Below are 18,484 nucleotides of genomic sequence, written 5' to 3' on the forward strand. Positions count from 1 at the left end.
GCTGTTTCCTTCCTCGTTATACACCCCATGCGCTGCAACCGCTCTCAGTTCCGTTCGGACCAGGGCTGGCCATCCCTCCGCTAACCACAAAGCAGATGCCTACTCCACCTCCGTCACATGTGATCACTCTAGTTCTCAAAACGCGAGCTGCATACACAAGCACTCCTTCTAGAGGAACTAGATACGCTAACCATCCTTAAGATCATCTCCTTTCGATAAACGAAGACAAATATCTATTCTCTATGCAAAACAACACTGTGCACTGCTACAGTTGATCCAACCTAATGCTCTGAAAAGCTCCCTATTATTTTTTTATTTGCATAACTTCAGCTCAAGAATTTCCAATCACAGTTCATTTGGCCAAGGCTGTACAAACAGGATAAAAAAAACCCTATCCCAGTTTGTCATGCACTATTAAAAAAAATAAAATTGAATCATTCATTAAACCTAGATCCTTATACTCAAAAGCTGTTAGTCTCAAGTAGAATCTGGGGTTTTTTTACAACAAAGAGAGAAAAAAAAAAAGCCTCAAACATAACAGTATAGCATATATTGTTAATACTTATGAGAGGATATGGTGGATGTAAATATTTTAAAATCCAGCTTCCTTAAGTAGTCAAAAAAATCAGAAAGCAAGAACTACTGTAGAGACAAATGTCAAACATGGCAGGGTGAGGTCAGTATAAAAAAATATTAAGAAACAGAATCTTGACTGTGATCAAAACAGTCCTTAGACCTACTATCCATTATGGCAAATGGTGCTTTCATGCTCACACACTCAGCCACTCCAATTACTATGGAAATTACTGAGCTCTCCTGAAAATCTGGCCCAGTACTTTTATCACAGAAAGCTGAGAACAAAAAAGGAAGTTATTTTCCAATAATCAATAGAATGCACTTCACTCACAGTCATACTCGATTTTTAAAACTATGAAAATAATGTTGTGTGTGCAGTTGCAAAAGACAAATGTTTTTTCTTATATATAAGGCTATATAATAGGGCGCTGCACTGCAGTAAAATTATGTTGGAAATCAGTAATTTTTATTACACTAAAAGACAGAGTAAAAATATTCCCTTTTTTTGTGGAAACAGCACTTTGATTTTCAAATTCAAAGAAAGAAAATTACAGGAAGTTAAGGGTGTATCTGCTCTGTGCTCTCACATATGGAGGACCAGCTGAAAAATAAACATCACTAAATTAGTTGGAAACTTGTATTTGGAGTAGGCTTGCTGTTATGAAAGAAAAAAAGAAGTCAGGGCTACTTCAATATCTCACCTATCATTTTAAAAGGAAAACTGGGTTTTGTCTCTCCTCTGTTAGACAAAAGTAAAATTTCCTTAAGCTATACAAGGCAATGAGATAGAAGCCCAAAGTGAAGCTCAAAGGCTCTTTACTTGCAAACTAGCCTATGAACAGGATAAATGTGGAAGACCAAACAATAAGTAGAGCATTCAGAAACTGTAAGTTATTAGTTCCATCCACATCCCTAACTGCAATCCAGCATTAATAACCAAGTCCTGATTTTAAGTTCTTGCCCTATTTTTCAAAGTAACTTTCAGATATTGAGGAGAAATGGTAGTAATAGTTTGGAAAACAAATTACGCATTTCTGAAAATTTAATACTTGACAGTTTTCCTTTACACTTGGCATTACCTGTCCAGCTCTTATAACAAATGCCTTCAGAAAAATGCTTTTTTAGGATGCAAAAGAGATAAACTACTTTTTACCTACTTAATTTTGATGTCCATCAAGATCATATTACTCTCTTTCTGCCATACAAGCATCCATCGTGCTGCAAGACTGCGTTCATCAAGAACATCTTGGAACAGAACAAAACTTACTGTACTCCCAAGTTGCTTTCATATTATATTACAATGTTTCTGTTCCAATTAAATACTACCACATATTATGAATCACATTCAAGCCTTGTTTCAGCATGCAAATTATCTAACAAAATATGAAAAGGAAAAATCCAAATTGTTTAACACTCTTTGCCCTATGGTATACCTTTAAACTCACGCAAAATTGCTAACACACAAAGCAAAATCTGCATACATTTCTGAACTACTGCAAACCTGTTTCTAAGTTCAAAAATATTTGACCCTGATATGCCTTTACATGAAGCCTTGCTAGGAAGTTCTAATTGTGCTTTGAGATCACAGATGTGGGTAAACCACTTCTCATTAAACTTTTTAGAACTCCATGAACCCTTTTGACACGCACTTTCAAATGTAAATATAAACATTGACTAGCTGTGAAACTTTGTTTCATTCTCCTCCAGAGGAGAAAAAGGATCCACCACAACAGGAAGCAGCCAAATGCACACACAATTCCACACAATCTAGCAGAATCTGCCATAATTAGGCAGTTTGGGACTTCAGTTCTTTTGCTCAATAGAACACAAACGTCAAGACTTTGCTATTAATGGCACATTTTCAGATAACATAGGTGAAGGAAGAGGAAACCATGACAAAAAATCCCAAGAAAGCATTGAGTACCTTTTTATTAAAGGACAACAAATACAAGTGAGCCATTAATAGTGGCAAAGATACTACAGGGGCTTGGGGTGGGGGTTGGCAGTGGGCAGGGGGGGATATCAATCAGCCTTTTAATGCTTTATTCATTCTTAAGTAAGAAAGTCTTACCCTCTGTCCAGTTTCCCCTTTACTAATACAACCAGACAACAGGCACTGCATGTATTGCTTTCAGATTGCCACCTCAATTATTATTTCAGATCTGACACACTGATGACTGACCCTAGCATGCAAAGGTAGAATTTTATAGTCTGCAAGTAGACAAATCAGATGCTTTACACTAGAGAAATTCAATCTCTGGCCCACCTGGAAAATTCATCCTACCCGCAATGTACTCCTACCAGCTTTTTACCAGTAAGAAGTTGCATGTTGAGGTACATGATGACAATGCAATAGTGACTGTACTGAATTTATGGAAAAGGTCCAGCCACGTTCCCAGATCCTTCTTGCCTTAAAAGAAAAGCTACAAGCTTGACCCAACCAAAATGCTGGATCTGTTTCCAAACTGAGTATCTATAATAATCCTTGACATGCAGCACGAGCTTCTATCAAATATTAATTAAACTCTAATGTAGGAAGCTTCAGTAAGCAAAGCAGCACAGCTTTTAAACAATCAACTAAATTTAACAGGCACCTGTAGCAGCAGAGAAAAGTAGGTGTTAAGAAACTCTAACATGTTAATTACTGTTCTTCTATCAGGTGGTTGGGAGACACTATTAGTAAGAACTGCAAATCACCTGTGAAAACTTCCAACACAAAGAGCTGAGATGATCTGCCAAGCACAGCATGTATCAGGAAGCAACCCAGCACAAGGAGACATACAGGACTGTCATGTTTTGTTCAGACTGTCACTTTTCTAAATTAGGACAGTCTAGTCTCATCAACCATAGAGCCCGCTCCTTTTTGCAAGAGTCTCCTCACATGTCACTCTAAGCTTGCTGTCTGCTTTCTAAGTGAACAAACCCATGAAAGCAGAGAAGTCTCTTGTCTTTGGGGAAGAAAAAATGGTAGGTCAGATGGAATTATGCTTCAGGTTGAATATAATACTTCACTGGCTGTGAGACTAAACGGACCTAAAGTAGTGATTTAACAGAAATGGATAGGAACTCAGATGTTTTACTTACAGTTAGCAGCAATCCTTAAAAACTACTTGTATAAATATTTGTGCAATTAACCCAACCTTAAAACCATTCAGACCTTTTTATTTATACAGCAAAGTAAAATTTCCAGTGTACAAAAAGGGCTGCGTGATCAAACTTCAATCACAATTCAGACTCAGATATCCTGCAGGATTAGTTTTAATCTACGTTTTTTCTCTTACTCCAACATCAAACCAGTCAGTTCTCTTAATTTGTTTGGTTATTTTCTTCCTGTACATGTAACTGTGCTCTGCACTTACTAAACAGTTTTGTGGTTTTTTTTTTTTCCTGTTGGCCAGAAAAATAGTAAGTCTACCAGAACACATATACATATATTTTAAGGCTTATATTAGTACACCTATAAAAGTGTGTTTTAATCACATTGTTTATACAGCAGATAACCTTAAAACAATCAAATAGTCATCTTTTTAAAAGTAGTTTTCTCATTGTTACACTCTCTTTGTACTCCCTTACTCCCACACCACACTCTCTGGGGTATATATTCTGAAATTTCACGCATACCATAAAGTATCTTTGGAATGTTACAGTATAATTGTTTAGAGAAACATTTAATGGATGAGTAAGCATCAAGAGGCCACGGCTAAGGGAAAAGAAAAAGTTAAAATGCTAGAAGCGTTTCGTATTGAATGATCTTCTCAGCATGAGGATGGGGATAGACATTTGATCCAAAAATCTGGTATTGACTCAAGTGATACAAAACCAGCAGCCAGGCATATGAAGCCATCCAGCCACCTAACAAAACATCTGCTACCACCCACCTCTTTCAAACTGGACTTTAGTCACTGTCTAGTAAAGCAACTCCATGCTATAGGATATTATTTAATCAATAGCATGAATATTATGGTAGCAGATTACATGATCTTGACAAGTGGCTATTTTTTTTTAATTGGTTGCTTGGTATCCCAATTTACAGCACAAATAATTTGCATGTACATGATACAGAAATGCAACAGGAGTAACTGGAAAAAAGGCTGGGCACCAAGTACAGAGACAGCTAAAAAAAGCTGAACATTCTTTCACTACAGGAAACTGCTGGAGACAATATCCTGTAAATTAAAGCCAATTTTCCTGAATTCCCTGAAGGACTGCTCCTCCCAGAGATTCTACAAATTCATTCACAAAGGCCCGTCATTATAGCTTTCTTGGGGCTTATTTAGTGAACAGAGTTTAAAAAAGCAAACCCAAATTAAAACATACGGTGTATCGGGGGCAGAGGAGTGGGACAAATCAGGCCTAACCTCACATAATTGATTCATATCCTGATTATTACAGCACAGCTGAGATCGTTTTTACTCCCAATTCCTCCCCATCCCCATACCTTTTTAAGTTAAGGAAAAGCAAAATAATTACCTCCCTACCTGAATTTTTGATCAGAAGAATGGATACTGGGGCAGGAGAGGTGCCATGTGCTGATGTGCAGTTCTTTTAGCACCAGAGCTAGAAAAGCCCAGCTTCCTGCAGGCTTGTGTCACAGCTGAAGCTTTTCTCAGGATTGGGCACCTAAAATCTTCGTCCAAGTGGATTCTGTGGTGTTTAACAACATATGAACTGCAGCTGGTGCAGTACAAAGTCTCCTAGCTTCATACTTAACACGGAATTTTCAGAAGTCTAGTGTCTTTGAGGAACTCCTATTTCTGTGTTAAATTTGGTGGAGAACAGGTAACAAGTTAAAAAGATAATTAGTGTGATTCTGTGACTCTTATCTTGTTAATAAATTCATGGACAAGTAGCACAACTTCTGTTATGCAGCCTTCTAGTTCCAAAGCCAATATATTTTCCAAAATTACTCATCTATTTGTAAAATGTATGAATCTAAATGATACGGAAAAATAATGGATTGCACATGCTGCTTAATTAAGGCTTTAAGAGATATTTGTAGGCGCATAAGCTTGCAAGGGACTTGCCAGGTCACTGTATTTGCATCCTGCTATCAGAAACACTGTATTAATAATCTCTTCCAGAAGACATACATCCCCATCTTAAAATTAGTTTCTTTTTGCTAAGCCCCTCCATAAATAATATCAAAATCAGGATATTTCTTTTAATTTCCAGCTGAATTCATTAAAGACTCTATCCAGTGGCCACCTACATGAAATACTTCAGATTGTGTAGGATAAATTTTTACATCCTCAAGTTTTTCTTTCTCTTCAACAACACAGTGATCCAAATGTTGCTGTCAGAAAAATTCACTGGTTTAAATCTGCAGGTTTTTTTCTAATACCATACTCAAAGGCAAATCCAAATATTCCATGGGTAACTTTTTCTGAAACTATTTTCACTTGGTGAATTATAGAGAACCATAATACTGCTGCTGATTGTAAAACAAGGTCTATAGATTACTTGTATTACAATTACCATACCAGAGCCTGTAAGTATGTCTTTGGGGGTTAGGGTAACGGGGAAGACAACACAGTTCACAATGAAGTCTAACAAACAAGGGTATGTTAATCTTTTCAGCCACTCAAATGCAGAAAAATCAAAAGCGAATGTCTTTCTACCATAGCATCACAAAATCCAACCCCAAATACTTGCATGTTAATGCCTGCTGGGATATTTTCTGCTAACCATCCATTAGATTTCTTGTAATACTCGGTACACACATACCTCCACAAGCTGGATTGATTTCTTCCACAGTTAACTTGTTTTTGCCAAAGTCTCTTTTAGTTCAGCATTGGCTGCCTGCCTAACGAAACAAACTTTCTTTATGCCAAAACTGTCATCTTCAGTTGCATGAGACGCATCTTACAAACATGTATAATGAGCCCAATGTTTAATGCTTGAAGAACTGCTATTTTAAAATGATCTCCAGAAAGACTTAAACAGATACAGAAGTGGTCAATATCTATCCAACCTTGGTGGTGGGGGGGTGGCAGATCATTCTCAAGACAGATTTTTTTCCTTGTGTATTTCAATACACTTTTTAAAGAGAAAACCCTAAACTAATTATTAGAAAATGAAAGCGTATGCATTTAACCACAGACCGCAAGCCTCACTCCAAACCCAAAGCTGAAAGCTTCATTCTCACTCAGTATGAAGTCATCACTACATCATGACCACGTGCAGCATTAACTTGTCTCTTATTGAAACTACTAGCCTTTAAATACAAGACCCTGATAACCTTAGTAAGTTATCGTGTATTGCTAACAGTCAGACTGAAAAGATCCATCTAAATAAACCTCTTGCTCTATCTTTCTGCCATTTCAGTAACAGCTGAAACAAGAATACCTGTGTAAGAAGTTGTTCTTCAGTTAGATTATTGATCCAACGAGTATAACGTTCAGTAGACTCCAGTGGCTCTCTTCTGACTTGGCAACCAATAATCTAAAGCAAAATGAGATTAATCACATAGTGTAAACTGTTGTGCGCCCACATGGCAGTAAAACAATATCATAAAATAAGCATTCAAAACACAAGAAGTCCAAAAATCAAGATTATCTATACAGTCCTTATTAGCCCCTTCTATGTTCATAATACAAAATAATATAATATAATATGTCACCACTGCTCTGTTCAAATGTTAAATAGTTACAGACTTTCAAAGGTGTCTAGAAGACTAACATTGCAAAGTGTATTTTCAACAGCTTCAGTCTTGGGAATATTTGAACCATCTTGGCTGAAATTTTCAAGGGAAAAGTCATCCAAAGGCAGACATTTAGAATGCAATCTTTCAATCAAAATAGTTAGTTTGGCAAATGAAAATTATAATTTGGATGACACCAGACAATTGTACCAACAGTGCTATAACCTATAATACTGCACATTACTTATAATTCATGTAAAATGGGGTGGGGTGTAGGGTATGTGGGGGGTGTGTGGGGAACAGAAATCTGTGTTCAGGTTTGTCTCATTTATGGTAGAACAATGTAGACACCCCATTTTGCTTTGTTCACTTTAGTACTAGGTACCCATCTGAGCAACATTTCCTTCTTTAATACTGTTCTGTAGCTATACAGGTTAAATATGCATTTTAATATTCTGAACACCTACTGATAGAATAAATAGCTTCCAACATGCAAACAGAATATTAGAGGAATTTCATACTATCTGTAACCGCACAGACACATATTCACGCAATTTCATACAAACATGAAACTGTTTACTCTGGTCAGACAAGGAAGAAGCCAAGGAGAACCCTAGGAGTAGGACTACACAGAACTCTGCTGTTTGCTGCTCCCGATGGTCTGCAGTCTATCTTCAGGGCACTACAGGACTTATTTATATAAGCAAAGTGAGCTGATTCTGGTTTACACCAACTACTGCACTCTCGTCATACTTTAACTGTCCACTTCTGTTCCAGACTGTGATGGGTACCTCCTGCTGAGGATGTGCTCACTCACTGAGAATTAACACCAAAGCACAGGTATTAGCACTTCTGAACACTAGCTTCAGATAATCAATTTCTGTTCAAGAACAGTGTGGAAAACTTACTTGGTCTATTTTCCACCCTAAGCATTCATAAGGAATGTTAAGTGTATATACTGAGCGCAGCCAGTTTAAATCTTTCAGGTATCTCTAAAGAGTTTTAAACCCCGCACAGATGTACGCAGTCAGGCTAGAATTCTACATGTGCAGTTATGAATACTCTTGATGTGGGAACAAAAACACCATGAAGAGGTCTTGCTGAGGGACTGCTGGCAATGAAACATCACAATTTAAAGTATGATTAAATACAATCAAAATAACAAAGATGAAAAAAAGGAAAACATTATTTGCTTACCCCATCAGAATAAAACAGAATGTCTCTGAACTACTGGGGTAGTTCAGACAACTGAACAGTTGTCTCTGACAACTATGAATTACTATGAACAATTTCAATCCTTATCCTTTCTCCTGAATTACAGCTAAGTAATACTAAGAGATTTTCAGAAGGTTAGCCCAGAACTGTCTCAAACTGAGTATCAATTAGAAGAGTTCATAGATACGTTTTTAAAAGGGGCACTCCACAGATACAAAACTTCACAGAACTTGCATCAGGTATATGCAGATTCTGTTCTGTGAAGATGATTTTTATTTAAGAATAGAATTACACACAGAATTCTTGCTAGTATTCATTAACCAAGACCTCATTAACCTTCTCTTGCATAACCTAGGTTTTTATAACTTACAAAGACACTTTACAAAACTCTGCATAAAAGTCGGAACGGAAAAATTACAAAGCACTGTTTTCTCAAAAGGTATTCTGAAACAATGCACTATGGAAACTTAGTTTCTTTATTCAAATAGTCACAGCCTAAGCTAAACAACTCCCAAACAGCTTTCACAAATTAAGACATAAAAAGGAGAATCTCAATTTTGTTTTTCTGAACACCTAGTTTTCAATTAGAGCCAAGTGGTAAGTGCAGTCATCTCTTTCTATGCAACCTGAAATTTAAATGAGAAGCAGAGGACAGTTTCACATTTTTTTATATTAATTTCTGATCAGTCTGACCATTTTCATAGATGCTGTTGATGGTTTAAGCAATCTAAAAAAAATGTTGAATCCAGGTGCTCAGCTAGAGGACTGCAATTCCCTAAAGTCCAAAGAACAAACTGGTTCAAATCTCAACTCCTTATACATCCAGAGAGAACTGAATGGGTTTGATCAATTATCTCTACATACACTGAAGGAGAGGTGAAGGCAGACAGAATAACTGCTATTAAATTGGATCCTGATGGCTCCTTTCTATATCATACATCACATTTTGTAATTTCTAGAGTATGACTTGTATTCTTAGCCAAAATTTCCTCCTCTTTCCATATAGCCACACAGATAATTCCATTGCACACTCCAATTTACTTCTCTGAATTTTGGCTTGTAACAATGATTCTCTACTACTTACTGTATGTAGGTCTTAAAATACTTTGAGCCTTTTGGACTTGAAAACACCATAATTAGGAAAAAAATTTCATCAAATAAAAAGTTATTCAGGAATTACTGTTATTTGCAGAACAGACAAAACCAGTGGGTTACACTGAATATTGCCATAATTTGGTGCAGAATCCTTCAAAGTGTAACTTTACAAACTCCTTTATCAACCTGCATGCCTAACAGCAACACTAAAAAGGAAGAACAGTAAAATCAATGTTAAGAATTAATATGAGAAAGAAAAGCTGCTTGGTGGAAAAAATTAAGACAATACAAAATGTAACTTAGAAAAAAAATGTCAAGACTCCATATGCTCATTAATGTCCTCATTTCTTTATACAGTATTTAGTATATCATACCTTCTCCCTCATACCTTTGGCTTTTCTTACTCTTTTCTAGTTTGAGCTCCAGCACACATTACTGATGAATTAAATGCCTCCATTTAAGTTAATAGAAAGATGAGGTTAACTTTTCACTCTGTCTTCTTCCTTACACACTGAATAGGATCATTTTGTAGACAATAAAATACCATAACACATACTTAGCAATCCTATACTTGTTTCATATATGGAATTAAAGGAAGACAGAGAGGAAAAGAGGGATTAATGTATTTAAAACTTTTTACTAAAATGTCTTCCATAGTAGTGACTTTAAGTTTGCTTTTTCCTAAACGTGCTATCTACACATACAACTAAAGTATTTATTTCCAGAAGGCTTTCTAATTATTCCTAAAAATCTATTCTTTCACAAGCAAATTGAATTGCTGTCTTCACTCCTCCTCATCCAAAGAGCCAAACCCACAACCACTACCTGACAATTCCTTTCTTTAAAAGGAAAGGAACAAAAAAGCCATACTTGGTGTTCTTAGTGGCCTTATGTAAGATTTCCATGGATGTACCAAACTCATCAGCAGGGCACATAAAAAGCGAGGATCTCCCTCCTGCAGAAGACGGTATCGTAAAACATCATTTTACCACATTCTTTAGTTACGATGATATCGCAGCAAAACACAAGTATGAATGCATGTTATTGAGAACAGCTGCGTTTTGATCTTGCAACACAACAGGAAAATAACTACAAATGCATAACAAAGTTAGCATTTTGTAAGAAGTGAAATGCTCAAACTTCCCTCTCCCCTAACATAACAGTGAAATGTTTTGCACGGCGCAGACTTCCTGCTTGCTTTTCATTTTCAGAATCAACACCGCTCAAGACTGCTTTTAGCATAATCTTAACAGATGTTTTACAGACAAATCTTAAAATTGTTGCTATGCAATCAGATTTATTTCTAGATCCTCAGCCAAAAAAAATCACACACCTTTCTGCTCTTTAGCTATACCATTCCTTTCCCAATGGGACTCAGACTCATGACGGGGATTCTTGACTTACACGGTTGCAAGATAAACATCACCAACACAGAGTGACTCAACCTGAGCCTTTGGTGCAGTGTCTGCAGAGCACAGCTCGTTTCACCAGCTCCTTTCATCCAGTCAAAATCTGGATTATTTACAGCACAAACAGCTTCCTCCAGTTCCCCGGTGTAAGGTGTGGCATCAGAAGCAACGGCACACTGTTTCTTTTGCATTTCCTCCATGTCTCTCAGAGCTTTTATATCAACCTCAATGAATATTTACTTACAGCTTTTAAATTGAAAGGAAAGGTTTTTCACTGTTGCTTCTTTTGTAAGTTTTAGATTTTATCAAACCATTTTTTTCTGGCTCATTTTACACCCATTCAGACTTCAGAAAGTACAAGAAACTCTCCATATCAAAAAAATCCTTTCGATATTTTGAGTATCCATTTCTATGCAAAAATGAAGCAAGTTTCAACTTTTTGATCTAATTAGGCAAGCTTACTTTTATTATTACAAATGCTGACTGTATACTAGCATATACTTGTACCTAAACTATGTAATATCTGCCACAAATGCAATATGCTTCATATTCCAACTGGAAACTTGCTGTAATGTGGTATTGGTATTACTTGTATAGGAAGAAGAAACATGAACCATAAACAAAAAATGTGTCTGGCTCACAGCAAAGGACTGTGGCAGTTCATGGAAGAGCAAAGCTCTAATCATGGCAATCCTTTCTGCTACAACACCAGATGAAGCAATTTACTTTCTAGACAGGCAATTACTTTTTTATGCTTTAAATGTAGTTTACAGATTAGTTAGCTATTTACTTAATTGCAATCGGCACTGGCCTCTACGGAAAGAAATACAAAATAATTTATAATTTATGGCAGCAAGAGACAGTGACAGATAAGAATATTATGAGCATAAAACAATGGTCTGGTTTTATCTAAACTACCAACAAACACATACGCTGACAAGCCATACAAATAACTTTAAAAAATATAAATGGCTTAAAATGAGCTTTGTGGGGTGAAGTGGCCAAATGTAAGCATCTAGCCTACAGCCCTGTGGCCCTGCTGGCCCCTAACTACAGCTTCATAGAAGGATCAGGCCTCTGGTGTCTGCGAGCCCTGGTCTAGATGGTCTCAGACAGCCTGAGGTGTCAAAATAGCATTTTATGTCTATGCTTAGGCACCTGATGCTCTCTTCTTTAGTAACTCAGCCACTTCACGTGGTTAAGACTGGAGTTCATGAACCTGATCAGAATCAAAGTCATCGATGTGTACATTATATCACTACGTTGAAAAGATTTTCAGAAGTTAGAGCACTATAAAACTATTACAATGTAACTATGATACCATTAGAATTCTACAAATAACAACATAAAACTAGAATAATGTGGTTCTTCATGAAACAGATGCTCTAAATTGGTCACAGTACACTGGGCTAGCCATGAGGTATGAAACCTAAACCTAAAAAGCACGTTCAATGACTTGCTGATCAATAAAGGTCAGAGTTACGATCACGTTCAGAGGAACTAGCTGGGATTATTAAACACATTACAAAATTGTACTATGAGCACATATAGTCAGTGTTCTGTGAGTTACAAAATTGTTTCACTGAAATGCAAGAGTATTTCAGTCATATCACTGGTATGTACAAAAACCAGCATTCTATACCCAGCAGCAACATCAGCCATCTGCATACATGCCATAACTTGTTCCAACTTTTCACTAGTATTTGTTTTTAAATGCAATATTCAGGTAGAGGTGTTCCTTATTTTTGTCATTTTAGGTTTTTATGTTTTCCCTTGCACATATAAATGGAAAAGGAAGAGGGTGAGAGGGAGCAAAGATTAAATGAGTTGACAGTAATTAAAACCAACACACTTTCTGCAGATGTGGCATTTTTGGTTTTTTAATCAGTACAACTTCCTCTAGCACAAAGAATCTTTCTTATTCAGGAGACAGCCTATGGGTCAGAACCCTCCTGTTGTACTACAGAGAAAATGAAGATGAAAAATAAATTGGTCTCCAATTTTTTCCTTCTTAGTTTTATAAAAAGGGGAAATTAACACAGGCAAAAGCACAAACTCTTTGTAAGGTAGCAGGCACTAGGTATACATAGGATTTCTTCATATAATGTAACTTCTTTTAAGGAGCTTTGTTTTATGAAGTTTTTTTAATTAACTAACCAATAATGATACTGAAGCAGGTATTGGGGGAAAATGCATTTTTAGCAAGGAGAAATCCACAGCTTTCCTGTAGAAAATAAACTCTTTTCCTCAACTTATGGTATTAAATGAAAAACAACTTTCAAAGGTTATACAAAGTACAAAACTTACTACACACTTGAGAAAGAGTGTGCAGTGTTGAGTTTCGTGTTAGAAATATGACTGAATGACATAAACCTCCTAGAAGAGAATGTAATTAACTACTTAGTGAAGCTTTAATTAGAAGTATCATGACATCTGATCCTAGATAATGTTCTACGAGCAGAGATTCTTCAAATAACAGGAAATACAGGAAGGATTATCTCTAGTGCACAACACCTTTTCCCCCAATATGCCTGTTTACGAGGGCTCACAGAGGGAAATTTCCTAAACTAAAAAAGCTAATAGGAGGCATTTACCTTATCCTGAATGTAAAAACAGCTTTTGTTAATCGTGCCTACATCTTGGTGTATAAAGAAAAGGTAGAATTCACTTGTGCTGTCTTTAAACCCTACTTTATTTTTTTTGTTGTAGTCATTTCCATCCATCCATCCCTCCATTGATGTGTCAGTGCAAACATATCCTGAAATTCAGAAGAAAACTTGATGGGAGAGTGAGAATTTTTCTTTTTATCTTCCCTCTGTATTAATTTCTATGGTTTTCATTCACATAATACTTTAAATATTATTTGGTTGTAAAAATGTCTATAATAAGTCTCATTTTCTTCCTGGGTACACACAGCCCCCTTTATAAATACATGTATTTTCATGTATTTGTCTAAAGATCAGCAAAGCTTCAGGTATTGCTGCAGTGCCTCTAACACTAGCTGTTAGAAGCATGGATCAGCAGCACCCCTAGGACGTTTTACTGAACTCTCAGGTAAAAATCTACCACGAAAAGAGCAATTGATCGAGACAGTCCAGGATTTCTTTTCAAGTACATTTATGAAATAGTGCTTGTAGCATAACTGTTAATTGCACAGCTGTGACTAAGCATTATCTCATCAGATCATCCATCTCTCACAGGAAACATGATTAACACAACCCTCCACAAGTCTTTAATTGTAATTTACTAAGAACAGCTACAACTTTCTTATGGTAACTAGCATGACTGTAAAATTAAGATTTAACTATTGAAATGCCTAAGTATTGATTAAGATTTTTTGCCAATGGCAATAAGCATTGTTTCACTCATTTTAACTAAATGTGAGCAAGTGATTACACTTATATTAGTAAATTATTCCTTCACCCGATTAAGGAAAAGATAAAGAATATTTGGAATTGTATGTTAAAATCCATTTTAATTACAGAACGCTGGCGCAGTGAAGCAAGATCTTCTTGAAAAAATTATCTGCTCTGTTTCCAGTTCTTATTCTTGTTACTTGGAGCAAATAATTAAAGCTTTATACAGCTAAATCCGTATTTCGTAAAAATATATTGGGATATATGTATATATGGGATATTATTGGATGGTCTTCCTTCAGATTGTGATAGTGCTATAGAAGAACCTGTCCATAAAATGCTAATCATTAAGAAAATAAAATCGTGTCAATAATAACTCTCATTTAGGACTGATTTAGCTGCCATTTAACCAAATTTTGCTTCTGCTATCATGTATTTAATTAAAAGTAACAGCAGCTACAAAGTTCACAAAGTTTATTTAAAACTCGAGAAAATTCATATTTGGATAATGTGACAAAATTATAGGGTTGTTAGTCCAAAAAACTGTTACCTGAAAGATGAAGAGAGATTTACAAAATACAGCCGTTTACCGAGTACACTTTACACTGAGTTCCCAGACAAGTACAATAACTAAAACATCTGCTTTAATGAGTAAGAAACTTCTATGGCACAGCAACAGCTAAACAGACTAGGTATTTATACCAAGAATTAGCATGTCGGATTTTCACCTTACTAAAAACAAGTCTTGAAATTTTGTTGTTAAAAGTACTGATTTTATTTCTATTATATTGTCTTTGTCTAGAGGCCCATGACCTTTTATTTTTCAATGCAGCACAATGATGAAATGATTGAAGATACTAGTGGTTTTAAGAAGGGTTTTGTGATCATCATGTAATGCAATCAAAGAGGAAAAATGAATGGAAGGAATATCTTTATATGGTTAAAATCTTTCCAAAATTATATACTGGGGCAAGAAGGTGGTAAAATGTATTTCCTCTCTCCTCTATTTCCAATGAAGGAAACTGTTCTTCAAAACACACGACACCTGTGAGGTAATTTCTATTAGGTGTAAAGACACAAAACACACCCTAGTGTATTTAAAGCATGTTTTTAAAATTATAAAATATGTTAGTAGTGCTGACTCCCCAGGGAATCCTTTAGATCAGATGAATATCCACTTCCACAGATGTTCTTATCTTATAACAACCAATTTTTAAGAACACCTGTTAAACATTCTACTTGGCACTGGTTCAAGTCCGAAGTCCACAATACAATGTTTTATGTTTACTTTCAGCACATTTAAAAAAAAAAAAAAAAAAAAGAGTAATTAAAACCCAAGGAAGTCTGAATTTTCTTTACTGAATTTATATGAAAAATTAGAAGGCAAGGTGGCATAATCAGAATGAGCACAGATGAGTATCACACCACACCACACGTACATTTAAAAAGGATGTTGTCATGCATATGAAATCATGAAGTGTGAATGTCACATTTTTGGAAAAACTTCAAGTAAGTATCACTGAAGAAATACTCAGCAATACTACAGCAAATCTGTAGTTATTACATTAAATTAAATGAATTTCAGAAGTCCTTTTTGAAGGTAAATGAGTAAGCCCCAGTATGCTGATAACTACCTTGGGTAGGGAAAAAGCATCCGACCTCAGAAGCCCTCATTCAAAATCTGCCATCCTGGGATGAACAAGATCTAAGGGCTCAACCTCTGTATAAAGGCCATGGCACGTATAATCTGAATTTGATTCAAATTAAGAAAACTCTTTGGATTCTGTTGAGATGCTTACACAACCAGTCCTTTGCACAACACTTAAGAACAGTCAAAAAGAGCAGTATGTTTGCACAATTTCTATTTTAAACCAAATTTCTCTTGTGTCTGTAGCTCCACAAAGTATGATTGGATTAATAATAGTTATCACCACTGCAAAACATAAACACAAGGAGGAGGGGGGGTCTTAAGTTTTAAACATTTTACATTTCAGACATAGTTTCAAAAATATAATATGCTGAAAGTCTGCATTAAAATCAACCATTCATGAATATCAAACTCTAGTAATCAGAATTGTTTGATGGGGTTATTGGCATGTGGAGGCCATATTAAACACATATTTAATTACAAAGTGGTGTAAGTTGGGATGTTTCTCATTTGGGATATTTGATTAAATGTAGAACAGACTTAAATTGACATTGTGACTTTGAAAATGCACTGCGGTTTTTCAGAAATACCAAATTAAAAAGAATCTTTAAGGAAGCTGCCTAATAAAAAGCAAAGACACAGCTGAATTCCAGCAGATCTGGGTGATATACATGGAAAGGCCCAATTAATGAAAACCACCACAAGAATAATACTCTCACATTGTCAAACAAAGAATTTTCTTATTCTTCAGTGCAGAAAAAGAGAAAAAGAAAAGGAATCATATTTTCTCTTCTTAAACATACTCCACTGTCACCACTTCAAGAACAAAACCTTTGCACAAGCGCTGCTCTAGTTTCTACCCTTCATACCAAAACCAGATTATTGAATTATTACCAACAACTTCAAAAAACCTCTAATGACAATTTCCCTAAGTCATAAACTTACATATTTTTGTAAGTATCTATACTGGATAGCCTTAACAGAATTACATTTTCCATAAGCTGGAGAAAAATGTTAAAAGACTTGTAGTTTGCTTATGGTGTGCAGTATATGGGAACTAAGTATAAAGTATTAAAGTTCTAATGACCAGAATAGTTAGGCTAGTTATTGAAAATATTTCTCTGGACATTTTTTTCTCCTACATAAAAAATAAACTGATTTTGGACAATCAACAATTGTAGGTAATGACCTCAGGAATATAATCACATTTTCCCCTGTCCATACCAACGATGGACCAGAGTGTCCTCAGATCTACTTAGCCCATTCAATAGAGCAAACTCCTACTAACAGGGTTAAACAAACAAATTTGATCTACTCATCTATCCTTCAAGACATGCTAGTATCCAGTTAATTTCTTTTAAGAGCTGTTACATTAATTAATGCTTATATTAAAGCTAAACTCTATAGGCACTGCTTACTAGGACGTGCCTGGGCAACACCCACTGATCTGTCTCAAACATGCTGAGTAAGGGAGACAGAAGGAGAGCTGATGCAAATTAACTAAGGAGAATCAAAGATTACTTAAGTTCTACAGGATGAAGATTTTAATCAACTTCATGTCCAAAATAAAAAGCTTTATCAAAGAAAAATCTGCTAAGCTATATGCAACAACTGGAAGACAAAAAGGGAGATTGATAAAACCCAGACTTCAGTAGAAGACACAGAATGAGAGAACACCAACAACAACCATTAACTTGTTGCACACAGGAAGCACAGAATTCAAATGGAGGGATTTTTCTATTACACCAAACACAGAGGTAATATTTAAATGTTATGTAGTTGTGTCTAATGACAGTTTAGTAAAGCTTCACATATGTTTATTATCTTTTCACAGCTGCAAAATTACATATAAGATACTACTTACCTATTTTCACAGTCAAGACTAAAACACTGTCTAATCCAAGCAGACAAAAGGTAGTAAGATTCCTCCGGGAATAAAGGCTCAGACTACAGAACAATGTCATTGAGCACTTCCTTAAAACAGCAGATGAGGAATGGCAAAGCCACTCTGGAGGCAAATCTGCATCTTCTCCCTCCTAAATGAAGCCCTTGTCCACTGCATCACACGGCTTCAGCAAGACCTGACCTAAAGCTCCTGAGAGCAGGTCTTTTATAGGCAGATACAGCCTCAGTCTGCCCATGTTCCAGGCTGACCAGAAGCTGTAACGCTGTTGTGTGAGAGCGGATACAAACCCTGCTAATACTGTTGTAAGGCAGGAACTACTAGCTAGGGTTCAGCACTGCTCTAATCACAGCCACAGAGTTTTCAGACGAAGCAAGATTTTGTCTGCTAACTTCCACCATGAAGATGTACTCCTAATACAGCACGTATTTTTTCACTGTGTAACATCATACTGTGATCCAAATATGCTGAATAGTTCATGAACACATTTAGACTTCAGGTCACTTCTCAATGAATTTCCTGAAGACTTGTAACTCCGCTAGAATAGCAAAAGCTCCTTTGCATGGTTTTCAGTTTAGAAAAAAACCCCACAAATGCACCAGGTGCAATTATATGAAAATCCATACAAGTTTTTAGAGCTTC

The 18,484-nt window shown here is 36.0% G+C and overlaps 1 protein-coding gene across 1 annotated transcript in view; it reads right to left on the minus strand.

Moving 5' to 3' along the window:
• B3GNTL1 (UDP-GlcNAc:betaGal beta-1,3-N-acetylglucosaminyltransferase like 1) overlaps positions 1–18,484 on the minus strand; it is a 132,735-nt gene that overhangs the window by 87,462 nt on the left and 26,789 nt on the right. The window contains exon 6 of the mRNA XM_055722655.1: positions 6,922–7,017. Within this exon, the coding sequence (XP_055578630.1) occupies positions 6,922–7,017 (96 nt within the window). The remainder of the gene's footprint in view (positions 1–6,921; positions 7,018–18,484) is intronic.

The sequence above is a fragment of the Falco cherrug genome, chromosome 1, assembly GCF_023634085.1.
Source record: "Falco cherrug isolate bFalChe1 chromosome 1, bFalChe1.pri, whole genome shotgun sequence".
NCBI lineage: Eukaryota > Metazoa > Chordata > Aves > Falconiformes > Falconidae > Falco > Falco cherrug.